Consider the following 26667-nt stretch of genomic DNA (forward strand, 5'->3'; position numbering starts at 1 on the left):
GTGTTTCATCAAAAAGATATTTTTTCCCCACATTGGAGCATTTCCCATTCAGATGATTGCACGAAACTGGATATGATAGTCAGGACATGCCGTGTTTTAACTAGATCTGGTCATCAACTGCAGTTACACTTTTTTTTTTAAACATAGGTCCTATAACATGTACCATCTCTGTTGATGATTGCATTGTTTTGTAGGGCTCCACCCCACGACCATCTATTGGACTTCTGCTTTATTCTCTGACTTCTCTCAATTGTGCGACGTACAACTGCTTCATGTCGTTCCTTCAAGAAGAAAAGCTTGCATTAACTTAAAGTACTTATCTAAAACGTTCTACAGAATAAATTGCTCAGCACATTAACAGAAATGTGACATGCTTCCAGTACAAAACAATTTTTGTATTTGGTCAAGATCCAAATATAGCTGCATTTGATTATACACAAATGCAATGGAGCTACATAGTAAACCATTTACAAGAACATTTACAGTTCTGAAATAGATTTAGCCAATAATGCTTATTCGCTTTCCCTTCTTCAGTTCATGTTTCCCACTTTGACATCTTAGTCAAATAGCGTACTACACATGGTACAGGGACCAATGGTTCATGCCATTTCCCGAGGCCCATCAGGAAAGTACACCAATTTTGAAAGTAAAGAATGACTATTTTGTAAAATCAGAATGCAGAAATTGCAACAAAAAAAAAAATCAGCTTGTCTTTTGAAAATTAAATGACATAGTTGAAAGTGAAAGAAAGGGAGAAAGATGCACAATGCTTGATTTTCCAAATTTATTGCACTTATTGACAAAAACATACTTTTTCTTCTTGAAGTCTTTGCTTCCGTTTTCCTTCTACAGCTGCATGCCGTCTTTCCTCCTTTAGCCTCTGTTCTTCAATTTTCTTCTTGCGTTCTTCAAGTTGTTTTTCATAATGCTGTCTTGCTTTTTCCTCTTTTTCAAACAATAGTTGTTCCCTTGCAGCTAAACAATAAAACAAAATTGTTAACGCAAGTGCGACAACTGATTTGAAGCCAAACAAAACTCAAATCACAGGAGTAAAATTGCAAATTTCTTGCAATATTAAAAGTTCAAGATCCCCAAGTTATACACCTTAAACTGCGAGGTCATTGGTGCAGTAAATTTGAAATGTCAACAATGGATTGTCTGCCTGGTGGTCTCCAGTCATTAAATTATATACATGCAGGAATGCTAATAATGGAAGGGTTTTTTGTTAGATCAGAAAAACATCATGTAATTCTTTGCTTAGATTAGGCATTTGTCATAGCAGTAATTCTACTTTGCTCTCACCATACTCTAATTTTTGAATTGTTAATCCAATCTCTTCTGAAATATTGGACTAAAATTTACTGTAAAAATAACAATTATGCTAAGAGCACGCAACATTATTTTAACGAAAATTCAGGCAAGCACAGGTGCACAGTTAAACACAAAAGGTCAGAAGTTGCCGTTTGAGATATATTGCTTCTCCATCAGACCAACTGGCTCTCCATTAAAATGTATGGTCTAGACCTGCTACAAGGTTAGGGTTTGACCATTTTAAATTACTCTTTTTAAAGAAATGGTGCATTAAGCTTTAGTTAATGCCAAAGAACCTTCTCTGGCACTAAGAATTAACTTTCATAAGTGTGGAGTCTCATTCCTTTAGCTTTTAATGGCTGTCATTATTTTATAATTGAAATTTTTAAACACTGTCTTCGTTTACCTCTCTCTCTCAATTCAATACTTTCTCCCCTCTCTATTTTGCTTTCCGTATCTGATGTGATACTAAATTTAACTATTCTAACTTTTCTCGGTTCAAATGCCATGCTTTAATCTGGGTGAATGTTTGATAAGATACCATTATATCTCCTGTTCACAAAACAGACAATGATGACTAGTCCAACTAATGGCAGGTGCTGTTCATTCAGATTGTCACAAACATCGGTCCAATATTGCTGACACAGCGTTAGTAAATACTTATGGTAATACAATCCATATTCCCAATATCCCTTGTGAAAGAAATTATTCCAAATGTTAAAAAGTTTAAGTATTTTCTAACCTTGCTGCTTTTGTCGTACCTCCCTGCGTTCCTTGGCGAGTCTTTGCTTGTCATCAACACGAAGCGCAGGAAGATCTGCAACAAAGTAACATTTTTATTCCAGATGTAAACCCAAGGTCAGTGAAAAGTTAATCTCTTTTATTCAAAAATGTTTAAGAATTATACATGGCAGATCACAATATTAACTCTTTTGTTGGTATTTATTGTATATAAAATGAGACCGCTAGGTCATTCAGCCCATCATATCTGTGCTTGTTTTTGACTCAAATCCTATTCTCTCATCTCTTCAATATTTCTATTTGATGAGCAAGTATCTAACTCCTTTTAAAGTAATTTATGGATTTAGGTTGAGAATGCTAGATTCTACCCATCCTCTGTAAAAATATTATACATAGATGCTATTCTTTCACTGGTCACTGGATATAGAGTGCACATTGCTGGAGAAGATCACCCCAAAACAGATTATGCCTTCTAACTGATTCCTCTACATGTCTAAAGAACTTTTGGACCCAGTTAGCACTCCTTACCCTGGCACTTGGAAGACAACACACCACTAGTGAATTTTCCATTACCAATATCTCTGACTCTGCAGTATTGCTTGTGACTTTAATTCCTCTTACTAGCACTAAATTTCTTGGTATTTCACATATTAGTCAGCCTGAGGCCTCTTAAGAATTTCTTATACTATTAGCAAATCTTCCATGTCCAAACACTCACCATCCCATTCAAGAATGTGGTGACCCCCATTCTCTTCCTCTCTCTGGGGTAATTACCTCTTATGCACTGTCAGAACATTTCATTCTTCCCAATGTTTGCTCATTTTTGAACTCAGCATTAATCTAGCACAAGATACTTTACTGCCTTGGACACCCAGCGTCCAGAAACTGCCACAATATGAAAGTCTTGCACAACATCAGACTCAACTGTCCTTCCACTAAAAAGAATGGAATCAATGCACTGAAACTCTCAAAAGTAATTTCAAGTCAACTACCCTTTGTGCTAAAATCCAGCTGAGACTAGACTCCCTTTAGCAAAGATGCAGAACAATACTCACACAAGTGGTGTTCAGGAGGGATTCTTTGAATTACATTTATAGTGCTAAGCAAAGGCAATATCAGATTATATGTTGTCTATCTAGAACTACAGCAGTGTTGAATACAGGGCTTTAAGGAAAACACAGGGGCAAAGGAAGGTATCCACTGATGGTTGTCCATGTAGGGATAAATGATAGAGGGAGAAATATATGAACTTTCAAAAGTACAAGAACAAGATGGAGGATGAAGGCAAATGTTCTTAGCAGACTTCTGGTTATTGGGAGAGTGTTCACCAAGATAATAAAGGATACAAGTGAAAACTGTCAATGCGATGAAAATACAAATGCACTCTTAAATAACTGATTACTTTCAAAACAAAAAAAAAGTATAGGAGAAAATGGCGACACCTAACCCAGTAGGATCCAGGAAACTTCAATCAATAATCATTTAGATTTGCAGGAGGTGCAAAACAAGGGAAAATAAAACAAAGGAACAGTATACATATTCCATGAATGGCTCTAAATAAATAAGGATAAAGCTGAAGAGTTTGAATAGTATTGCTGAAAAATGATACTGAAGTGTTTGTTGTCTTGCATTCATCAGGAAATTCACAAAGATACCAAATATAAAAAGGAAAATTTATACTTCCATGATTTCAAGAGAAGTGTGCTGATTGGTTGGTGATTGGTGTTGTCAATCAGTTAACGCATCAATTAACTGATGCATTCTCTATGGTAACATCTCTACCAGAATCCACTTGCCAACCAATCAGCACTCTCTTCAAGTATAAATTGTTGCTTCCTTTGCATTTAGTATTCTTTCTAATTGTCCTGATGAGTGCAAGATGAAAAGCTTCAACAGTGTTTTTAATCAGCAATATTCAAGTTCTGTACTACCAAACAACTAGTCTTAATAGTTTCAACAATCAATGTGAAAAAACAAATGGAAAGCACCAAATCAAGGGCGATGCCCAAGGGGTAAGATTATGTTATACTATATACTAGACAAATACATGGAAAGAGTTGTTAAGATCCAGGCCAGAAACTCCAAGATGTTTTATTAAGATAGCCTGGACCCTCAGACTTTACATTTGAATTTGGCAGGGGTGAGTGTAAGGTTTTTCACTCAAGGTATGATTCAAGTAACCCACTAGGAAGCTTTTATCAAACAAAGTTTATTTAAGAACACAGTTAAAGTATTTTTAAAAACTTAGTATAACCTTTATCAATTACAAGAATCAAACATGATAAAGTATAAACCTTAACAGCAAGCTATGATGTTCCAAGTCAAAAAACATCCCCAAATATACACCACTTTCTAGACTTGCCATAAAAAGCAAGTATGCTCACATGATGCTGAGTTTTCAGCTTTTTAAACACCACTAGAACATAGAACATTACAGCGCAGTACAGGCCCTTCGGCCCTCGATGTTGCGCCGACCAGTGAAACCAATCTAAAGCCCATCTAACCTACACTATTCCAATATCATCCATATGTTTATCCAATAACCATTTGAATGCTCTTAATGTTGACGAGTCCACTACTGCTGCAGGCAGGGCATTCCACGCCCTTACTACTCTCCGAGTAAAGAACCTACCTCTAACATCTGTCCTATATCTATCACCCCTCAATTTAAAGCTATGTCCCCTAGTGTTAGCCATCACCATCCTTTGAATGTTGGATCACGTCTCCGAGACTTCCCAGTCCTAGAAGTTTTCAAAAACCCTCTGAAGAGAGAGACACAGAAACACACTGCCTTCTTCCACTAGCTTCTAATGGCAGCTAAACCAAAACTAAAAACTTGGGACTTTTCTATGGAAAAACAACTGTCTCCATGCATCACCTGACCTGTCAATCATAACCATCCCCAAATCAAGCTACACTTAGCAATCCCTAAAGGATCATAAAACCCCAGAACACTGCATTAGTCCAGATTAAAAATAAACATTGTCATTTATACTGCCTCAGTGATGATACAGGACACTGGTTACAGACAAAACAGTGCCAATAAAATGCTAGGAGCTGCTTGAAAAACCTGCAAAGAAACATGATTACAATACATTTCACAAAGGCACAGTATCGTTACGAAGTAAAGACAAAATATTTCAAAATAAACTATATGAATAGGGCTGGGAGACAAGCTCAAAAACCGAAATGAAACTATTTAAAAACTAAAACAAGTTAATATCTACAATGAAAGTATGTTGTGAAAATGTGATTTTATTTTTAAGTTTTGTCTTTACAAAGGAAACAAAAAAAAAGTACAAAAACGGACAATTTAAACCACACACCTTGTTTGATTCCAGTGTTCACACTTTGCCCAGTAGTAGAAATTGAATGACTGCTTAACTGGCCTTTTTGGTCCTCCACTTTCACTTGTGCCTCAGAAGCTGGCAGAGTGAAACAGAGAAACAAGGTTTAGCATAAGCAAATCAGATGACTGCACTGCTTGCTCAGAATACCAATGTGCAATATTTTGGGATAAATAGAGGTTTAATTCCATACTGCATTAGCTGGAGAGGCAGAGCAGCATGTGTGATGCAGTAAAGTAAGGAATGGAAGATATATAGCAAGTCATTGCTGACTGAGATACTTCATAGCAACCAGCTGACTAGAAGTATATACAACATTCTTGAGTGTCCTTCACCTACAGAAGTACCATGGTTTGAAAATTCTATGTGGATAGGAAGAAAAGCAGCAAGGTGAATGACATACCCTAAAGTTAAGAACACCATATTAAAACTATGCGCAAGCTACCTAGTAGCAAAAGCACACATACATGCCAGCCTTCACCATTTTACAAGTATATTGAGCTTTCCACCCATTGGCATTGGAGTTACTAGCATCATCAGATAATTAAGATGGCACATGTCTAATCCAGATAGACAGAGTAGAACTCAAATTAGACAGTACTTTCTTCACATTGTGCAGCGCACACAATCTACAGACAGAAAACTTGAAGCTGTTGGTTTCTAAAAGTTATGGGTGGTTTGTAATGAAATTTCCTCCCAGCTGCCACCACCTTCCCCGCCCTCTTCCCGGTCTCACCTTGAGTGAAGTTTTGTTTTATGGATTTTAGTTATAGTAGATATGCAGATACTTGTAAATGCAACAACTGACTGACAATTTTCATCCCTGTACTTGTGGAATTACTTAAGCTTGGATGAGTTGGAATTGAGTTTCACTTAATGCTTTTCAGAAACTTAAAGATTCAGGAAACTCCAAAATGCCAATCAATCAACAACCAAAATCAGGTGTCAAATAACATGTTGCCAGCTTGCAATGCAGAGATCCCAAGAATAATAAAAACAAATGTTCGAGGAGGAATGCTACCACTGCAAATGCTCATCTTCTTCAGTACTCCACCTCCACAAACACCTTTCATCTTGTAAATCACTACTTATGCTAAGTCAATTAACTTTTGGTAACATGCAGCTTAGATTCTACAAAACCTACGTTCCACTGCATTCCAACTCCAAGTCTGTAGCAGAAGCTTCAAAGAAATTGATAACTTAATGTTGGCACATACATGCACTCTGGTGCAAAACATCTTTCAATCCTTTTATTTTCTAACTAAACCAGTAATCACTCTCTGGCAATGACAAGATCTCTCAATGCAATAAGTGTTCAAGTTGTCTGAGTTCTTAGACAGGGTATACAACATTACACCGGTGATTATGTGGGTTGACATCAAGGCCACATTCGACTGTGTGGGGCATCAAAGAGCCCAAGCGAAACTGGAATCAATGGATATCAGAGGGCAAATTCTCCGCTGGTTGGAGTCATACCTGGTACATAGGAAGATGGTTGTGGAGGGCCAGTCATCTCAGCTCCAGGACATCATTGCAGGAGTCCCTCAGGGTGGTGTCCTATGCTCAACAATCTTCAGCTGCTTCATCAATGACCTTCCCTTCGTCATAAAAGGTCAGAAGTGGGGATGTTCACCAATGATTGCACAATGTTCAGCACCATTCGCAACTCCTCAGATACTGAAGCAGACCATGTTCAAATGCAACAAGATCTGGACAATATCCAGGCTTGGGCTGACAAGTGGCAAGTAACATCCGCGCCACACAAATGCCAGACAATAACCATCACCAATAAGAGACACTCTAACCACTGCCCCTTGACATTCAATGGTGTAACCATCACTGAATCTGCCACTGTCAACATCCTTGGGGTTACCATTGACCAGAAACTCAACTGGGCTCACCACTTAAACACAGTGGCTACAAGAGCAAGTCAGAGGCTCGGAATACTGACTCCCCAGAGCTTATCCACCATCTACAAAGCACAAGTCAGGAGTGTGATGGAATACTCCCCACTTGCCTGGATGGGTACAGCTCCAACAACACTCAAGAAGCTTGACACCATTCAGGACAAAGCAGCCTGCTTGATGAGCACCACTTCTACTAATATTCAATCCCTCCACCACCAACGCTCAGTAGCAGCAGTGTGTACGAAGTGCACTGCAGCAATTCACCAAAGCTCCTTAGACAGCACCTTCCAAACACATGACCACTTCCATCTAGAAGGACTAGGGGAGCAGATAAATGGGAACACCACCACCTGCAAGTTCCCCTCCAAGCACTCACCATCCTGACTTGGAAATATACGGCCATTCCTTCGCAGTCACTGGGTCAAAATCCTGGAATCACTAACGGCATTGTGGGTCAACCCACAGAACACTGACTGCAGCGATTCAAGGCAGCAGCTCACCACCACCTTCAAGGGCAACTAGAAATGGGCAATAAATGCTGGCCAGCCAGTGATGCCCATGTCCCACAAATAAATAAAAAGTTTTGGTGTATTCCGAGTCTGTTAAATGTGGGCGGCACAGTGGCACAGTAGTTAGCACTGTTGCCTCACAACGCCAGGGACCCAGGTTCAATTCCAGCCTTGGGTCACTGTCTGCGTGGAGTTTGCACGTTCTCCCGGTGCCTGTGTGGGTTTCCTCCGGGTGCTCTGGTTTCCCCCCACAGTCCAAAGATGTGCGGGTTAGATTGATTGGCCTTGCGAAATTGACCCTAGTGTCAGGGGGATTAGCAGGTTAAATGGATGGGGTTATGGGAATAGTCACCTGGGAAGGATGGTGGTTGGTGCAGTCTCGATGGACCAAATGGCCTCCTTCTGCACTGTAGGGATTCTATGAAATGTGCTATATGAAAAACCCAAAAATGCTGGAAACAAAAGCAATTCATTGAATCAGAAAGCATATATGGAGAGATGATCGGCTATGATTGTAATGAAAGGGGAGGCTAGAAGGGTTTCAATGGCCTATTCCTAAACAGTAACAGCGAAAAGCACTTTCTTATTTATGTTTCATAACCCTTGATATATTTACCCAACAAAAACCTGTGCCCATAAAGCTCCAATTGTCCTAGCATTCACAGCCTTTTGGGGATAGAATTTCAAATTTCTATTCCCTTTAGCATGAAAAAGTACTTGATTTTGCTCCTCAATGGTTTGGTTCCAATTTTATTATAGAATTGTCATTGCGGCACAGGAGGCCGCATTTCAGCTCATTGGGTCCATGCAAGGTTATGTTCCTTGTTCTCAATTTCCCTATAAGAGGACATAATTTCTCAGTATTTATCGCATTCAATCCTTTAAAATGTTTTAAAGGTCTCGATTAGTGCACCACAATCGATCAAGAACACAAGTTTGTGTATATGTAACCTGAACTCAATTTAGTGTTCTAGACCTCGGTATTATACTGAGTGGTGCCGCAAACAGATTGCAGCACTTGCGATGGGAGCTAACCAAGAGAACAGAGAGTGAAAAAAGTAGCACAGGCTCTAGAAATTATATTTCAGAATTATATCAGGAATAAAGGGGTCCTGAAAGACAAGAGTAGCCAATATATATTTTCAAAAACTAAAACAGAACTGCCAAGCAGTTAAAGACAAGGTAATCTAATGCCTATGGGAGATAAACTTTGGAAGCCTCAATAAAAAAAGCTACACTTCAAAATACTACTTTGGTCATTAAAGGCACTACATAAATGCAAGTCTTATTTTCCATGAAATTTTGCTTCCACTTTCAGGAGACGCAGATGCCCACTTCAAGTATGCCTTAATATCTTTAGTAAGAAGCCTCACAGGTTGAAGTCCAACAGGTTTATTTGGAATCAAAAGTTAACCTGGTGTTGTGAGACTTCTTACTGTGTCCATCCCAGTCCAACGCCAGCATCTCCACATCATTAGTATCTTCAGGATGTTATACACAGCATTTAGAAGATAATTATTAATCTTGCAAATGCTACCCCTCATAACACATTTTAGCCAATCACAGAATATCCATAATTACTGCCCAATAATCTGACCAGCAGTGGTTCAGAATTGCCCATTGATCCTTCAGTGAGCATTTTATCGCATCGGAGCACTTGGTTGTTCGGCACCTCTGGCAATTTTGACCAGATGTTCTGGTCAACATTGGGTATTGACTGCACAGGTAGAGTGATTGCAATGACTGATGAGGTACCTACAATGGTGGACAAGAAAGCTTGATTGTGGCCAAAATTGAAGGCCAAAGAACAGAGCATCAACCCAAACCAGCAATTTAATTGATGCCACTTCATTTTTCTGTAGGAGTCTGTGAACCGACAGCATGAGCTGAGAAATAGGGCCAAGGTTATATCCTTGGAGGGTTTAAAATATAATGGCAACTGGGGCAGAAAGGTAAAGCTATTGCAGAGAATTGTTTGGATATAACTGGATAGGTTAAGGCAGTTTCACCAAGCAAAGGAGAAGTATTGAAGGAAGATTGTGCAGTTAACTGTGTCAAAGGCTGTGAACATGTCAAGAAGGTGAAGGGATACTGCATTTCGGTCACTTTCTTGGAAGATGTTAGGTGGAATTTTCCCATCTGAGACTAAGTCCCATGACAGAGGCTGAAACATAGCGTGTGTCCTGCTGCGTAGGCTGGCAGGAAACCACACCGTATCTTCCAGCCCAACCTTATTAGTTATGCACCTGTGGGTGTTGCGCCATATTACATGGCTGAGTGGGCATGATGGCCCGCCCTTGAAAAAGGTGCCTGAGATCACTGACCAACCACTGAAGAAACAAGACAGAAACGCTGAGGCTGAAAGATGGACCTCCACATGACACCAAATCTGGAAGATCCACTTGTAGATGCTCCTCCCAATCACTGCTTTGGTGTTCCAGAGTCCGGGGCTGTTGGTGGCCTCCATCCTGAACTCTGGAGGCAGCCCCAGGCATTGCTCCGGTCCCAACTCCCATACACCACATTGTTCCAATATGTTCAGGAACAACACGTTTTCTTGCAGACATCACAGAGAATCAGGATTGTTGTGGGGATGGGGGGAAATCCATGTCCTGATAGGACTTCATCTTCATCCCATTAGCAGAATGCAATTCAGTTTCACACTGGTCTCCAGCAGATTTCCCAATCCACCATAATGAGCATCAGCAGAAGATCCTGCGGAAATTCACACTGATGTGCAACTGATTTTTGGACTCCTGCCAAATTATTTCCCCCTTCCTGCCACTGAATCCAAGGTAGGGCAGGGCCTTGGGAGGGTGCCACTTGTTATTTCTGATTTGAATAAAGCATGCTTCATAGCCATGGTAAGAACAGAAAACTTCAGGAAACATTTAAACAGATAGAGGGAAAGATAGGCATGGATTTTGGAGCAATATGGGAAAGGACTTGAGAGAACAGAGAAATTGAATATAGGGTGGACTGCGTGATCAAGCGTGCATTTAAGGGCGGGGGCATAAAGTACTTGAAGAACAAGATTCAGTTGCAGTGTACACTAATATGATGTGTATATGGTGTGTGTGTGTATGGTGTATAGTGTGTGTGTGTGTGGTGTATATGGTGTGTGTGCGTGTGGTGTAGTGTATATGGTGTGCGTGTGTGTGGTGTATAGTGTGTGCGGTGTATAGTGTGTGCGTGTGTGCGGTGTATAGTGTGTGCGTGTGTGCGGTGTATAGTGTGTGCGTGTGTGCGGTGTATAGTGTGTGCGTGTGTGCGGTGTATAGTGTGTGCGTGTGTGCGGTGTATAGTGTGTGCGTGTGTGTGGTGTATAGTGTGTGTGTGGTGTATATGGTGTGTGTGTGGTGTATATGGTGTGTGTGTGGTGTATATGGTGTGTGTGTGGTGTATATGGTGTGTGTGTGGTGTATATGGTGTGTGTGTGGTGTATATGGTGTGTGTGTGGTGTATATGGTGTGTGTGTGGTGTATATGGTGTGTGTGGTGTATATGGTGCGTGTGTGGTGTATATGGTGCGTGTGTGGTGTATATGGTGCGTGTGTGGTGTATATGGTGCGTGTGTGGTGTATATGGTGTGTGTGTGGTGTATATGGTGTGTGTGTGGTGTATATGGTGTGTGTGTGGTGTATATGGTGTGTGTGTGGTGTATATGGTGTGTGTGTGGTGTATATGGTGTGTGTGTGGTGTATATGGTGTGTGTGTGGTGTATATGGTGTGTGTGTGGTGTATATGGTGTGTGTGTGGTGTATATGGTGTGTGTGTGTGGTGTATATGGTGTGTGTGTGTGGTGTATATGGTGTGTGTGTGTGGTGTATATGGTGTGTGTGTGTGGTGTATATGGTGTGTGTGTGGTGTATATGGTGTGTGTGTGTGGTGTATATGGTGTGTGTGTGTGGTGTATATGGTGTGTGTGTGTGTCAGCCAGCAGTTTGCTATAATAGGGATAATAGAGTTGAGAGGGCAAAACATGGGTAATGGTTCGCAAAACAGAGCTTGACATTGGGATGAGGCAGATAAAGAACCTTGGAAAACATAACGACAGTTCCAGAGCGGAGTAGGGAGGGATGCAACAGCAGTAACCAAGGGCAATGGAATTATGCTGGGATGAAGAAAAATCAGAGTTAGATTAAGCTGTATGATAATGATGCAAAAGTGTTTTGTAAAGTGGTACATCTATAAACGTGAAAACAATAACAATTTTCTCACTACTAACAATAAATGTTTTCCATGTCAGAGTGTTTTGAGGTGAAGTTATTTGCTTACTTCATTTATTTCAGATGACATTCCTTTTCTGGTTAGCACACTAATAAATTAATTGTTTTAACAAATCAAGTACCAAAGATGTCAGTTACCACACACAGCCTGTTACTCAATAAACATCCAGGTCGCTTTTGATTTGTCAATCATTTCAATAAAGAATGACTGCAGTCCTATTTTTCAACATGGCAAGTATCGTACAAGAGAAGCTTTTTCACATTGTCGTTTATTTATAAATATTTCTCTGTAGAGCACAGGTCCAACTTACAAACTTACATGTCTTAGGTTCACATGTCAATTAATCAGCAAACTGAGCTATAGTGAACAATTCAATGAAGGACTGAACTGCTTCCCTGATTGCAGGGCAAATTCATTTAATGAACAGATAAGGGAAAAAAAGAGCCAAAGATTGCCAGGTTTGATCCCAAAGCAGTCTGTGCTGAGTTAGCTGTTCTCTGAGCTTTGTAATTAGTTTCAGCATTCCTAGCTAATCGTTTACTTAAAAAGAGAAGTGGAGAACAAAAAGAAAAGCCACAGCAATCTCCCAAACACTACCTGACTTACCCCTGCAGTCTCCGAGCCTGGTAAGAAGTCTCACAACACCAGGTGAAAGTCCAACAGGTTTATTTGGCAGCACAAGCTTTAGGACTATATTCACTTTTTTTTTTAAACACAACTCGTTAAGATGTTCTGGAATGCACCACCTGAAAAGGTGATGGAAGTAGATTCAACCTACCAAGTGAATTGGATACACATTTCAAAAATAAATTTGCAGCACTTAAGAGCACCAAATTGGATGGCTCTTTCAATAAGCAAACAGGTATAATGGGGTGAGCAGTCACCTCCTGTGCTGTATGATTCTATGAAGCATCCCTAAATGGCAGCTGTATAAAGAAGGCACCAGAGGGCCAGCATGTCTGTGCCATTATACCTCCAGGAGAAAATAGATATGGAAAGAAAATAGCAGAATTCAGGATTGCAGCTTCATTTTTTCAAGATGAAGTTTAAAGACAAGTAGCGAGCATAATCTCTTGTTTATTAACATCCTGACACTATTGTGTGCTTCAGAAAAGTTTTTAAAACTTCTACTCGAGATATTAGCTTTTTCTTTCCATAATATCCATCTTCAAAATATGTTTTAACCAAACTAGAAAAGTACTTCCAATGCAGCACGTTGCTTAAATCTAAAGAAATTTAACACTTTAATTTCACAAAATGGATAAGTTTTTTCATAGATATATATATAAGAATATACAGGACAGGAAGATTGGCACGCGGGACTCGAGTGTGGTCGTTCCTTGGAGTGCCCTGTATAAATAACATATTAATGAAATTAGTGGACAGTCAATGATATTTTCCACTCGTGCCATCAATGCGAGGGCTCTTCACAAAACACCAGTTAATAGAACATAGAACATAGAAAGCCACAGCACAAACAGGCCCTTCGGCCCACAAGTTGCGCTGATCATATCCCTACCTCTAGGCCTATCTATAGCCCTCAATCCCATTAAATCCCATGTACTCATCCAGAAGTCTCTTAAAAGACCCCAACGAGTTTGCCTCCACCACCACCGACGTCAGCCGATTCCACTCACCCACCACCCTCTGAGTGAAAAACTTACCCCTGACATCTCCTCTGTACCTACCCCCCAGCACCTTAAACCTGTGTCCTCTCGTAGCAACCATTTCAGCCCTTGGAAATAGCCTCTGAGAGTCTACCCTATCCAGACCTCTCAACATCTTGTAAACCTCTATCAGGTCACCTCTCATCCTTCGTCTCTCCAGGGAGAAGAGACCAAGCTCCCTCAACCTATCCTCATAAGGCTTGGTCAATGGCTTTCATTGAAAAACTGTAATACAATTTTTCCTTCATAAAAATGTAATAGATAGTTAGAAATACAGAGTCAAATGTACTTATTTTGTCACCCTTTCTGAATAAACTCCCAATAATAAAGGAAAATCACGTCAAGCTTAGTGAAAATTCTTCGCTGTGGAAAACCACCATAATTTGGAGGAGAGGCTCCTAGATGCCGACAATCCCTTGAGCGATGCCATCAGGAGATCCTTGCACCCAGTTGGGCCAGCCATGGCAGCTAAGTCAAATGGAGGTGTCAGAAAAGTGCAGTGTAAAAAAAGTCCTGAACAGCAAATAGACAAAAGGAAGACTGTGCATCTCATCAGTTGTGAAGGTGGTTGCAGCGGCAAGGTACCTTGGGTAGTTTGACACTTTATGGAAATCTGATCACCAAGCCATTAAGATCATGTGGACAATGATGGTGCCCTATGGTCCCATGTTAAACAAAACCACATGCCAAGGTCCAACTCCCCAATCCTGTGGCAATGGAGGACTGGCAACAGAGAAGGGCTGTTAACCTCGGAGTCCCTAGTCCAAGAATCTTCACACAAGTGACAATTGCATGAAAGGTACTGGACAACTCTTTTGGGACGGAGGTGACTTTGAGCAGTAGCATTTGTGACTGAGCAGTCCTCGTTAGGATACCCAAATGGGGAAGGTGCTAGAAAAGGCGCCCTAACAATTGGCATTTCCACTTTCTCCTGGCTGGGGAACTCTACCCAGCGAGTGAGATCACCATCTTTCTAGATCTCAATACCTGGGGTACACAGATCTTGAACCGAGACAAAAACCAACAAGCATTTAAAGACAAGAACACTTCTCGGATGACAGCACGGCACATGAACAGTTACATATGCCATCATTCAAAAGCGTTTGCATAAAATCCACTGAATTTGGTTCAAAGTTGATAAGTGCAGAAGCGATTTGACAAATTAGATGAAATCAAGAGACATTTTTTTTCCTGACCAACAACTGATAGAACAGAATAGATCTTTGTTACTTCTAGGTTTCAAATTTGGACTCTCCAAATAAGAATCAGGCTTTTGGAAATGGAGGACCTAATTCAACAATTGCCAACAGCTATAGGATATATGGAACAAGAGGTAAATTCTGCAATGTGTACTGTCATCTTTGTAGGTAGTTTACAACTTTTATAGCTGAAAGTATGCTTTTGCAGATTATCTTGTATTGAGGTTTGACTACGTTCTGTTTCAGCCAGCAACAAAGTTACCTCTCCTTCAATTCCGGAGTGCTAACTTCTGGAACAGAAACATGAATCTGATGGAAATAGAGGGATACAGTCCCTGGAAGGGTAGGGGGTTTTGGTTCAGTCAGACAGCATGCTTAGTGCAGGTTTGGAGGACCCAAGGGCCTGTTCCTATTCTGTAATTTGCTTTGTTCTTTGAAAGGCAGAAAAATAGTTGATTAACCAACCTAGTTTAAAAAGCATAATGCCTTTTTGAACAGCAGAACCAGAAAGCACAACTAGATGAAGGCTGTTTCACTTATTCTAAATAAGTTAGAATATCCAGTGTTTTTCCATTTCAGTTGTTTGCAGCAGCAAAGAGTAGTCAAGGTTATATAACGTGGAGATGCCGGCATTGGACTGGGGTAGGCATAGTAAGAAGTCTCACAACACCAGGTTAAAGTTCAACAAGTTTATTTGGTAGCACAAGCTTTCGGAGCACTGCTCCTTCATCAGGTGAGATTCTATAAATCAACCTTGAATCAATTGGATGAAATTGTTCCAATTATTTCTATTCGCTTGGTTGTATCTGTGCTCCTTTCACCACTGAAGGTTTTTGTATTGTTTACAAAATCACAAAACAGATATTCCAAGCATTATATCAGATCAGAAATTACATTTCATGTTCACACTACACAAAGTCTGATAACACTGCACTGCAAATGCTGATATTCACTATTTGTAAGCCACCACACATATGGGATAAAATTTTTAAATATTTTCAGTTTCCTTGTGAAATGATAAGTTGCTCTTTTCTGAAACACTAGGAACACATGCCAGTAAGGCATGGTTGCATGGCAGCTTTGCAAGTTACAAAGTGTAAATCACATCCAAAGACAAAATGGAAAATTTGCCAAGTACAAAGCTCCTGACGTGACTCATTGCAGCCAACACAAAAATAAGAAAATATTTATTTCCTCAACCTTATGGGTGGAATCTTGACTATCCATGTGTGGGAATGGCGACGTGCGCTCAAAATCCAGACTTTTGAATTTTGATTCTCGCTTAGCGGAGTGATGCAGAACACACTGCGGAATGTCAGGAACCTCATTTTAATGCATGAGCATCTCATTAGCGAGCACTCACTCCAGATATTGAGCCCATACCGAATATTCGTTATGCACTATTTACAACAGTTCTACACAAGTGTGAACCTGGTGCCTTCACCTCTGGATGGGGATGTCAGAGGTGAGCGTTCAGGCAGCCATTTAAGCCCAGCCTGTCCAATATTCAAGGGGAACCAGGGAGAAAACTGGGAACACACAAGTACAGCTCAGGGCCAGGGGTCACTCTTGCAATGGGGGAGGGCAGAGTGGGGGGAGATGGGCAGATGTCATGAGAAAATGGAGGTTCAATGCGATTCACCCTGGTGGTGTACAGGGGAAATAATGTGGGGATGCAGGTGGTTGTGTCAGAGGGGACGTTGGGAAGGAGAGCAGATATTCACTCAGGTGAATGGGAAGCACTTGGGTGGAAGTCACAGAGGCATAAAGGGAGGAGGGTTAAGGCTGTGGTAGGACATCTCATAGCTGTCCTACTATAGCCTTAACCACCTGGAACAGGAGGAGATTGGTGAGCACCACATCTCCTGAAATGAGGCAGATGTTGGAGGAAGGAGAGGAGCACAATGAAGCTGAGGAGGAGGAGGAAGGCAGGGCTATGGACAGGACCAGTAGAGGACCTCCGTGCAAGGGAGACCCTTATAATGTGTGATTTTGGGGATGAGCAAGTGTAACCTGAGTTAAACTCTCCCTCCAATGGGTGTCAGATAAAACAAAAGAATGTGGTGCCAACATCCTCAAACCATAACGTTGCATGTCTACATGGGCAGGGGGCCAAAGCCATTGTGCAGACTCTGCAGGAGAGTGATGATGACTTGCTGTGACAACAGATTGATACTCCTCTCATTATCAGCAATATGTCTGATTCCTGCCAGAGAGCTGAATGTTCCCTGCCAATGAGCGGGCACATCGTAGGCTTCATAACCGGTTTAAGATGAGCATCAGTGATGAGAGGTCATCAATTTAAAATTGGCAGACATGAGGGGGAGTGTGTTGGGAGAATGTTCTCAATGCTTTGGTACAGGCAATGTCAGACTGAACATTATATCTATTCCAGGAAAATAACTGAAGAACTATACTGTGAGGAAGAAATAGGCGGTTTGGTTTATACTATTGAACAAACACAGTGGGCCAAATCAAATACCTCAAACGTATGATCTTTTGTTTAGCAGTGAATTTGTCATTAAAGAGTAAAAAAGAAAAAGCAGCAATATGAATGGCACACGTATATTTAAATAGATGTAGATAATCTAAAAATTGTTCTATGACAGCGGAATTTTCAAACATGTTCAGTAAAACAAACTGTTCTGTCTCATGCGTTTGCAGGTAACTTTAATGCCCCGATATATCTTGATGCACTTAGAACAGAAACATTGGCTTCTGACACACAGTTTCTTTTAATTAATGGGAAATGATTTCCCATGGCGCTGACATGTGCGTGACTCGAACAGGAAATTGAAGGAATGATTTTTTTATTTCAATTCAATTATTTCCATTTCATCAAAAATTCCAGACCATCATATAATGTGAACAAACCACACTAAATATTAGTGCATTAAAAGTGACACACATACAAGAAATTTTCATTTTTACCATGTGTTAACTGCAATACGAAAGTGGAAAAATATGGAAAATTGATAGACATTGCAGTTAAAGCTATGTATCCTATTTTGGTTTCTTAGACATCACAGACATTAGAATGTCTATAGACAGAACAATAAACCCACAAGTTCAACTGTTATATAGTGTAGCCAACCTTCAACTTTACCTCATTCTACAAACGGGTCAACTTATACAAAAAGAAAAGCTGGATGATGTGGTAGACCAATATGCACTTGAAGCAGTGCACCCAAATGCATTACAAGTCCCAGCATTATTTAGAACAGATAATGACTCAACAAAATGTATTCCACGGTATACTGGATGAGAGAGAATTGGGGCATAGAAAAATATATAATAGGAGCAGGAGCAGGCAATTCGGTCTTCAAGCTTGCTCTGCCATTCAATATGATCACAGCTGATCCTCCATCTCAACACCATACTCCAGCACTCTCCCTGTGGGCCAGAGAGAATGAGGGGGACACTTGTCTATAACTGGGACAAATTGTTGACAAGACCTTATACTCAGCTACATAAAAACCCAAAATAGCTCCCAATTTCCCATGCACCACTCCTGAAGTTCAAAGCTTTCACAAACGGTCATCTGGACTCGAAACGTCAGCTCTTTTCTTTCCAGATGCTGCCACACCTGCTGAGATTTTCCAGCATTTTCTCTTTTGGTTTCAGATTCCAGCATCCGCAGTAATTTGCTTTAATACTTGCTGCATTTAGACCTGGACTGGTTCAGTATTAGGAGTCACGAATGGTGCTGAACGTTGAACTCGTGATGGAAGGAGGGTCATCGAAGCAGTTGTAGTTGTTTAGGCCTAGGATGCTACCCTGAGGAACTCCTGCTGTGATGTCCTGGAGCTGAGATGATTGACCTCCAAAAACCACAATCATCTTCCTTTTTTCTCGGTATGACTTCAACCAGTGGAGAGTTTTCTCTGATTCCCACTGACCCGTTTTGCGAGGACTCCTTGATGCCATATTCTGTCAAATGTTCACTTGATGTCAAGGGCAGTTACTCTCGCCTCACATTTGAAGTTCATTTAATGGACATAATGAGCCAGAGGGGGAATGAGGGGGAGTTAGAGAAATTCAAGAACATGCAAGTTCAGGCCGAGGGCAGCAGGGAGCTTTGGAGGAAGTGTGGCTCCAATGGGCTAATGTAAGGGAAGGATGCAGCAGATCAGATGGTCTTGATCTTGGTGACGTAAGTTTGGAGGCGAGAACGGTGGAGAAGGGGGTGAAGGTTTATGGTGAATGTTTCCAGTGGATAACAGAAATCAGAAGCGATCTTTGCATTCCTGGATAATACTAGAATAGTGAACAGTTTCAGCATGTAAAAGATAGGCCCCTATATTGCTTTGTTGTCCATCCAGATCTGAACATTGAATGACTGAGTTTTTTTCATTCATTTACAGGATGTGGATGTTGCTGGCTGGCCAGCATTTATTACCCATCTCTAATTGCCCAAAGATAGCAGTGAGCTGCCTTCTTGAACTGCTGGGGTGAGAGTTCTAGGACCTTAATCCAGTGACAGTAAAAGAACAATGATATATTTCAAAGTTTGGATGGGGAGTGACATGGAGGGGAACTTCCAGGTGGTGGTATTCCCATGTGTCTGCTGCCTTATCCTTCTAGATGATAACAGGTGTGGGTTTGGAAGGTGCTGCCAAAGAAGCCTTGGTGAGTTTGTGCAGTGCACTTTGTAAATGGTACACACCGTTACCACTGGCAGTGTTGGACAGAGTGAAGGTTTGTGGAAGGAGTGCTGATCAAGTGGGCTGTTTCGTCCTGGATGGTGCCAAATTCTTCAGTGTTGGTGGAGCTGCACTCGTCCAGGCAAGTGGAGAGTTTTTCAATCACACTCCTGACTGTGGCCTTGCAGATGACAGTAGGCTCTGGGAGACAGAAGGCGAGTTACACAACTCAGGATTCCAAATCTCTGACCTACTCTTTAGCCACTATTTATATGGCTAGTTCAGCTTCTGGTCAATGGTAGCCCCCAGGATGTTGATAGCGATGGATTCAGTGATGGTCGTGCCATTGTTTGTCATAGGGCAATGGTTAGATTCTCTTCACAATCACAGAATATTACAGTGCAGAAGAGGCCCTTCGGCCCATCGAGTCTGTACCAATGCATGAAATGCCCTGACCTGCCCACCTAATCCCACTTGGCAACACTTGGCCCATAACCTTGACTGTTATGACATGCCGAGTACTCATCCAGGTACTTTTTAAAGGATGCGAGGCATCCCGCTTCCACCACCCTCACAGGCAGTGCATTCTAGACCGACACCACTCGGAGTAAAAAACGTTTTTCCTCAAATCCGCACCTCCCCCCACCCCACCCCAAACCTCCCACCCCTCATTTTTAAACTTGTGTCCCCTCGGAACTGACCCTTCAACTAAGAGAAATAGCTGTTCCCTATCCACCCTGTCCATGTCCGTTAGAATCTTGAACACCTCAATCAGGTCACCCCTCAGTCTTTGCTCCAATGAAAACAATCCAAGCCTATCCAACTCTCTTCATAAATTAAATGTTCCATCCCAGGCAGCATCCTGGTGAATCTGCTCTGCACCCCCTCCAGTGCATTCACATCCTTCCTATAATGTGGCAACCAGAACTGCACACACTACTCCCGCTGTGGCCTCACCAAAGTTCTATGCAACTCCATCATGACCTCTCCGCTTTTGTAATCTATATCCCGATTGATAAAGGAGAGAGTGCCATATATCTTTTTCAGCACCCTATTTACCTGCCTTTCAGCCTTCAGAGATCTATAGACAAACACGCCAAGGTCCTTCGGAGCTTCCCAGTGTTAGATCTTTCATAGTATACTTCCTTGTCAAATTACTCCTTCCAAAGTGCATCACTTCACACTTTAAGGTTAAATTCCATCTGCCACTTATCCGCCCATCTCTTCTATATTTTCCTGTAACTCAAATCACTCAATCTCACCGTTAACCACCCAACCAATCTTTGTGTCATCGATAAAATTTACTGATCCTAACCCCCCCGCAACGTGGTCATCTATATAAATGATGAACAATAGGAGGCCCAGCACGGATCCTTGTGGTACGTCAGTGGCCTCCAGTCACTACCCTTTGTCTCCTACCACCAAGCCAATTACGTATTCACCTTGTCAGATCACCCTGTATCCCATGTGCATTAGCCTTCTTAAGTCTCCCACGTGGGACTTTGTCAAAGGCTTTGCTGAAATCCATATAAACTACATCCACTGCGCTACCCTCATCCACACACGGTTACATGCTGAAAAAATTCAATCAAATTTGTTAGCCATGACAAAACCATGCTGACTATCCCTGATCAAACCTTGCCTCCCCAGATGGCGATAGATTCTCTCCTTCAGAATCTTTTCCAGTAGTTTCCCAACCACAGATGTGAAACTCACTGGTCTGTAGTTCCCTGGCTTGTCTCTACAACCTTTCTTAAATAGTGGGACCACATTAGCTATTCTCCAGTTCTCTGGTACCTCCCGTGGCCAGCGAAGCATTAAAAATTTGGGTCAGAGCCCCTGAAATTTCCTCCCTTGCCTCCAACAGCCTGGGACACAATTCATCTGGATCTGGAGATTTGTCCAATAAGCCGCCAATACCTTGTCACTCCCTATGATTTTCTCTAGAGCCTCTCAGTCTCTCTCCCCGAGTTCCATAACTACCTCCTCATTCTCATGGGTGAAAACAGATGTGAAATATTTGTTTAACACCCTACCAATGTCCTCTGCCTCCATCCACAGATTTCCCCCTTGGTCTCTACTCTTTCCCTGGTTATCATATTCCCATTGATATACTTATAGAATATCTGAGGATTTTCCCTATTTTACCAGCCAGAGCTTTCTCATATTCCCTCTTTGCTCTCCTAATTGATTTAAGCTTCATCCTGCACTTTCTGCACTCCACTAATGCCTCTGCAGACTTACTCCCCTTATACTTGTTAAAAGCCTCTCTTTTCCTTCTCATTATATCCTGAATCTCTCGTTATCCATGGTTCTCTGGGTTTGTTACACCTTCCTATTACCCTAGAGAGAACATGTTGGGTCATCGACTTCAGGAAGCGTAGCGGAGGACGCGCCCTGTCTACATCAAAGGGGATAAAGTGAAAATGGTCAAGAGGTTCAAGTTTCTAGGTGTCCAGATCACCAACCTATCCTGGTCCCTCCACGCCAACGCTATAGTTAAGAAAGCCCACCACTGCCTCTACTTTCTCAGGAGGCTAAGGAAATTTGGCATTTCCACTACGACTCTCGCCAACTTTTACAGATGCACCATAGAAAGCATTCTTTCTGGTTGTATTACAGCTTGGTATGGCTCCTGCTCTGTCCAAGACCGCAAGGAACTACAAAGGGTAGTGAAGAAAGCCCAGTCCACGGCTATAACAAAACGAGGAGCTAAATAACCCTGGGCAAATCCAATCTGAGCATCAGTGAGCAGCTTAATGCTAAGGGAGTCATGTAGGTTCCTGGATGAGTACAACCCCAACAACACAAGAAGCTTGACATCCAGGGTAAAGCTGCCTGCTTGGTTTCTACCCCTTGATTTGATTTATTATTGCCACATGTATTAGCATACAGTGAAAAGTATTGTTTCTTGCGCGCTATACAGACAGCATACCATTCATAGAGAAGGAAACAAGAGAGTGCAGAATATAGTGTTACAGTCATAGCTCGAATCATAGAATCCCGACAGTGCAGAGGGAGGCCAATCGGCCCATTGAGTCTGCACCAACCACAATCCCACCCAGGCCCCATCCCCACAACCCCTTGCATTTACCCTAGCTAGTCCCCCCGACACCAAGGGGCAATTTTGCATGGCCAATCCACCTAACTCGCACATCTTTGGCCTGTGGGAGGAAACCGGAGTACCTAGAGGAAACCCATGCAGATACGGGGAGAATGTGCAAACCCCACACAGACAGTGACCCAAGTTGGGAATTGAACCCAGGTCCCTGGAGCTGTGAGGCAGCAGTGCTAACCACTGAGCCCCATAATAGGGTGTAGAGAAAGATCAACTTAATGCAAGGTAGGTCCATTCAAAAGTCTGATGGCAGCAGGAAGAAACTGTTCGAGTCGGTTGGTACGTGATCTCAGACATTGGTATCTTTTTCCCCACGGAAGGTGGTGGAAGAGAGAATGTCCAGGGTGCATGGGGTCCTTAATTATGCTGGCTGTTTTGCGGAGGCATCGGGAAGAGTAGACAGAGTCAATGGATGGGAGGCTGGTTTGCATGATGGATTGGGCTACATTCACAACCTTTCGTAGTTCCTTGCGGTCTTGAGCAGAGCAGGAGCCATACCAAGCAGTGATACAGCCAGAAAGAATGCTTTCTATGGTGCACCTGTAAATGTTGGAGAGAGTCATAGCTGACATGCCAAATTTCCTTAATCTTCTGAGAAAAGAGAGGCATCGGTGGGCTTTCTTAACTATAGTGTCGGCATGGGGGTGGGGGGGGGGGGGGGGGGAAACGACGGACCTGAACAGGTTGTTGGTGATCTGGACACCTAAAAACTAGAAGCTCTCGACCCTTTCCACTTCGTCCCCATTGATGTAGACAGGGGCATGTTCTCCTTTACGCTTCCTGAAGTCGATGACAATCTCCTTCATTTTGTTGACATTGAGGGAGAGGTTATTGTTGCCGCACCAGTTCACCAGATTCTCTATCTCATTCCTGTACACCGTCTCGTCATTGTTTGAGATCCGTCCCACTACGGTGGTGTCATCAGCAAATTAAAAAATCGAATTGGAGGGGAATTTGTCCGCAAAGTCATAGGTGTATAAGCAGTATACTAGAGGGCTGAGAACGCAGCTTTGTGGGGCACGGGTGTGGAGGATGATCGTGGAGGACGTGCTGTTGCCTATCCTTACTGATTGTATTCTGTGAATTAGGAAGTTCAGGATCCAGTCGCAGAGGGAGGAGCCGAGGCCCAAGCCCCAGATTTTGCAGATGAGTTCCATAAGAATAATGTTGTTGAAGGCTGAGCTGTAGTCAATAAATAGGAGTGATAGTCATTAAGGCACGCTGCTTGGCTTTTCTTAGGTACCAGGATGATGGTCGTCTTCTTAAAGCAGATAGGAACCTCAGATTGTCGTAAAGAGGGGTTGAAGATGTCTATGAATACCCCCGCCAGCTAATCCACGCAGGATCGGAGTGCTGGTCCGAGTACCCCATCCGGGCCAGTCGCTTTCCGTGGGTTGACCTTCAAAAAAGCTGCTCCGACATCTGCAATGGTGACTCCAGATACAGATTCATCCAGGGTGGAGGGCATGCTCTCGCTGACCTCTTGCTCAAAACAGGTATAGAATGCATTGAGTTCATCAAGGAGGGGTGCGTTGGAGCTGGCGATTTTACATGCCTTCATCTTGTAATCTGTTATGTCTTGCAGACCTTGCCGTATAATCGGCAGGGGGTCAGTGTGGCTAGCCTGGGATTCTAGCTTGGTCCGGTATTGTCTTTTGGAATCTTTGGTGGATCTCCTTAGATCGTATCTGGCTTTCTTGTATAGATCAGGATCACCTGACTTGAACACCTCAGACCTGGACTTCAGCAAGCAGTGGATATCCCTGTTCATCTATGCTTTCCGGTTGGGGAAACATGTGGATTTGCTTCTTTGGCACGTCTTCTACACACTTACTAATGAAGTCAGTTACTTCACAAACATTCAATCCCTCCCCACCAACGAACAGTGGCAGCCGTGTGCATCATTGACAAGATGCACTACACAAATTCACCAAGGTTTCTGAGGCAACACCTTCCAAACCCACGACCGCTACCAACTAGGACAAGAGCAGCAGATATCTGGGAACACTATCACTTGAAGGTTCGTCTCCAAGTCACTCACCATCCTGACTGTTGCTTCACTGTCACTGGATCAAAATCTTGGAATTCCCTCCCTAACGGCATTGTGGGTGTACCTACACCTCGGAGTGTAGCGGTTCAAGAAAGCAACTCACCACCACCATCTCAAGGGCAACTAGGGATGGTCAATAGCTGCTGGTCAAGCCAGCGACACATGCATCCTGTAAATGAATTTTTTTTAAAAATCAATTTCCTCCTCCTTCTACCCTAGTGTGGAATGGTGGCACAGTGGTTAGCATTGCTGCCTCAAGGCCAGGGACCCAGGTTGTATTCTGGCCTTGGGTGACTGTCGGGTTTGCATGTTCTCCCCATGTCTGCATGGGTTTCCTCTGGGTGCTCCGGTTTCCTCCCACAATCCAAAGATATGTAGGTTAGGTGGATTAGCCACAGTAAATGAATGGGGTTAAGGAGATTGTGTGGGAGAAAGGGCCTGGGTTAAGATACTCTGTCAGAAAGAGTTGGTGGAGACTCAATGAACCAAATAGAATCTTTACAGTGCAGATGGAGGCTATGATTCTACTCCCATTAAATTACTCACCACCAAATTCTGTGCTGATCTTCGTTAGCCAACATTGTTCATAGCTTTCTCTTCAGGTGCTATCATTCTCTCCTTTAAATCTGCCACCACGCCTGTCCTAAATACTCTCTTGAGTTATGTCCTTGAAGCCCACTGCCTCATCTACAACCTTCCTTTCCTCTCCAAAATCCTCCCAAATCTGTGCCAATCTCTCTGAAATCCATGTTTGACATCCTTTGTGACTCTGACAAAGGTAAACAGTACTTTCTTGTCCTCCTTAGCCTGCCTTCAGCCTTTATAACACAGCTAAGCACATCATACTCCTCTTCAGTCTCATCTCCATTGTTGCTCATCTGGGTGGGGCTACTCTCACCCACTTTAATTCTTATCTGATCATAGCCAAGAGTATCAGTTTCAATGATTTCTCTTCACATTCTCACACTACTTCCTCTCGTTTCCCCAAAGAATCCATCCTTGCCCCCCCCCCCTTATTTTTCATCCAAATGCAGTCTGTTGATGACATTACTGTAAATTATAGCACTAGTTCTTACATTTACACTGAAAACATTCTGCTCTACCTCTCAACCACCTCCCTGGATTCCTCCACAGTTGCTCAACTATCAACTGCCTATCCAAGATCCAATACTGAATGAGCAGAAATTTCCCTCAAATATCAGGAGGACTGAAGCCATTGTCTTAGATATGTTCATGAGGGAGCTGGATGTGGCCCTTGTGGCTAAAGGGATCAAGAGGTAGGGAGAGAAAGCGAGAGGGGGATACCGCAAGTGCAGGATCAACCATGATCATAGTGAATGGTGGGGTGCAGGCTCGAAGGGCCTACACCTATTTTCTATATTTCTACATCTTCAGTCCTTGCTCTGTTGCCTGGATACCAATTCCATCCCTCTTCTTAGCAGCAACCATAGGCTATTCGCAGTTTCAAAGTCATACCTGACAAGAGATGAGCAAGGCCTCACTAAGGCCACCCACCTCCATAATGTTATTAACTTGTAACTTTTGAGCTTTGGCTATTCCAATGTTAGCTGATCTCCCATATCCTACTCTCCAGACATTTGAGGTCACCTAAAACTGTTGCCCGTGTCCTAACTCGCACCAATTCCTGTTTTCCTATCACCTGTGCTCACTGACTTATATTGGCTCCCGTCAAGCAAGTCTCAAAATTCTCATGCTGGTTTTCAAATCCTTCCATGGTCTCACCCCTTTCCATTTGTGTAACCACCTCCTGCCACAAAATCCACCAAGTTATCTGCACTCCTCGAATTCTGACCTCAAGTACTTCCAATTTTAATTGCTCCACCATTGGTAGCTGTGCTACTATTTCCTGTACTGGAGGTTTGTAATCTTAAGAGTAATTTGTTCAAATTTAATCAAAAATACAAGAGCTGCAATGCTGATATTTA

The 26667-nt window shown here is 42.3% G+C and overlaps 1 protein-coding gene across 2 annotated transcripts in view; it reads right to left on the minus strand.

Annotated features, from left to right (window-relative positions):
* Positions 1 to 26667, minus strand: part of LOC144493526 (ensconsin-like) — a 131259-nt gene that overhangs the window by 55823 nt on the left and 48769 nt on the right. For both annotated transcript variants that reach the window (XM_078212577.1, XM_078212576.1), the window contains exons 2-5: positions 5379 to 5477; positions 2054 to 2128; positions 812 to 975; positions 164 to 281 (exon numbers count right to left, since the gene is read on the minus strand). In XM_078212577.1, the coding sequence (XP_078068703.1) occupies positions 164 to 281; positions 812 to 975; positions 2054 to 2128; positions 5379 to 5477 (456 nt within the window). The remainder of the gene's footprint in view (positions 1 to 163; positions 282 to 811; positions 976 to 2053; positions 2129 to 5378; positions 5478 to 26667) is intronic.

This window comes from Mustelus asterias, chromosome 5 (assembly GCF_964213995.1).
Source record: "Mustelus asterias chromosome 5, sMusAst1.hap1.1, whole genome shotgun sequence".
In the NCBI taxonomy this organism is placed as follows: domain Eukaryota; kingdom Metazoa; phylum Chordata; class Chondrichthyes; order Carcharhiniformes; family Triakidae; genus Mustelus; species Mustelus asterias.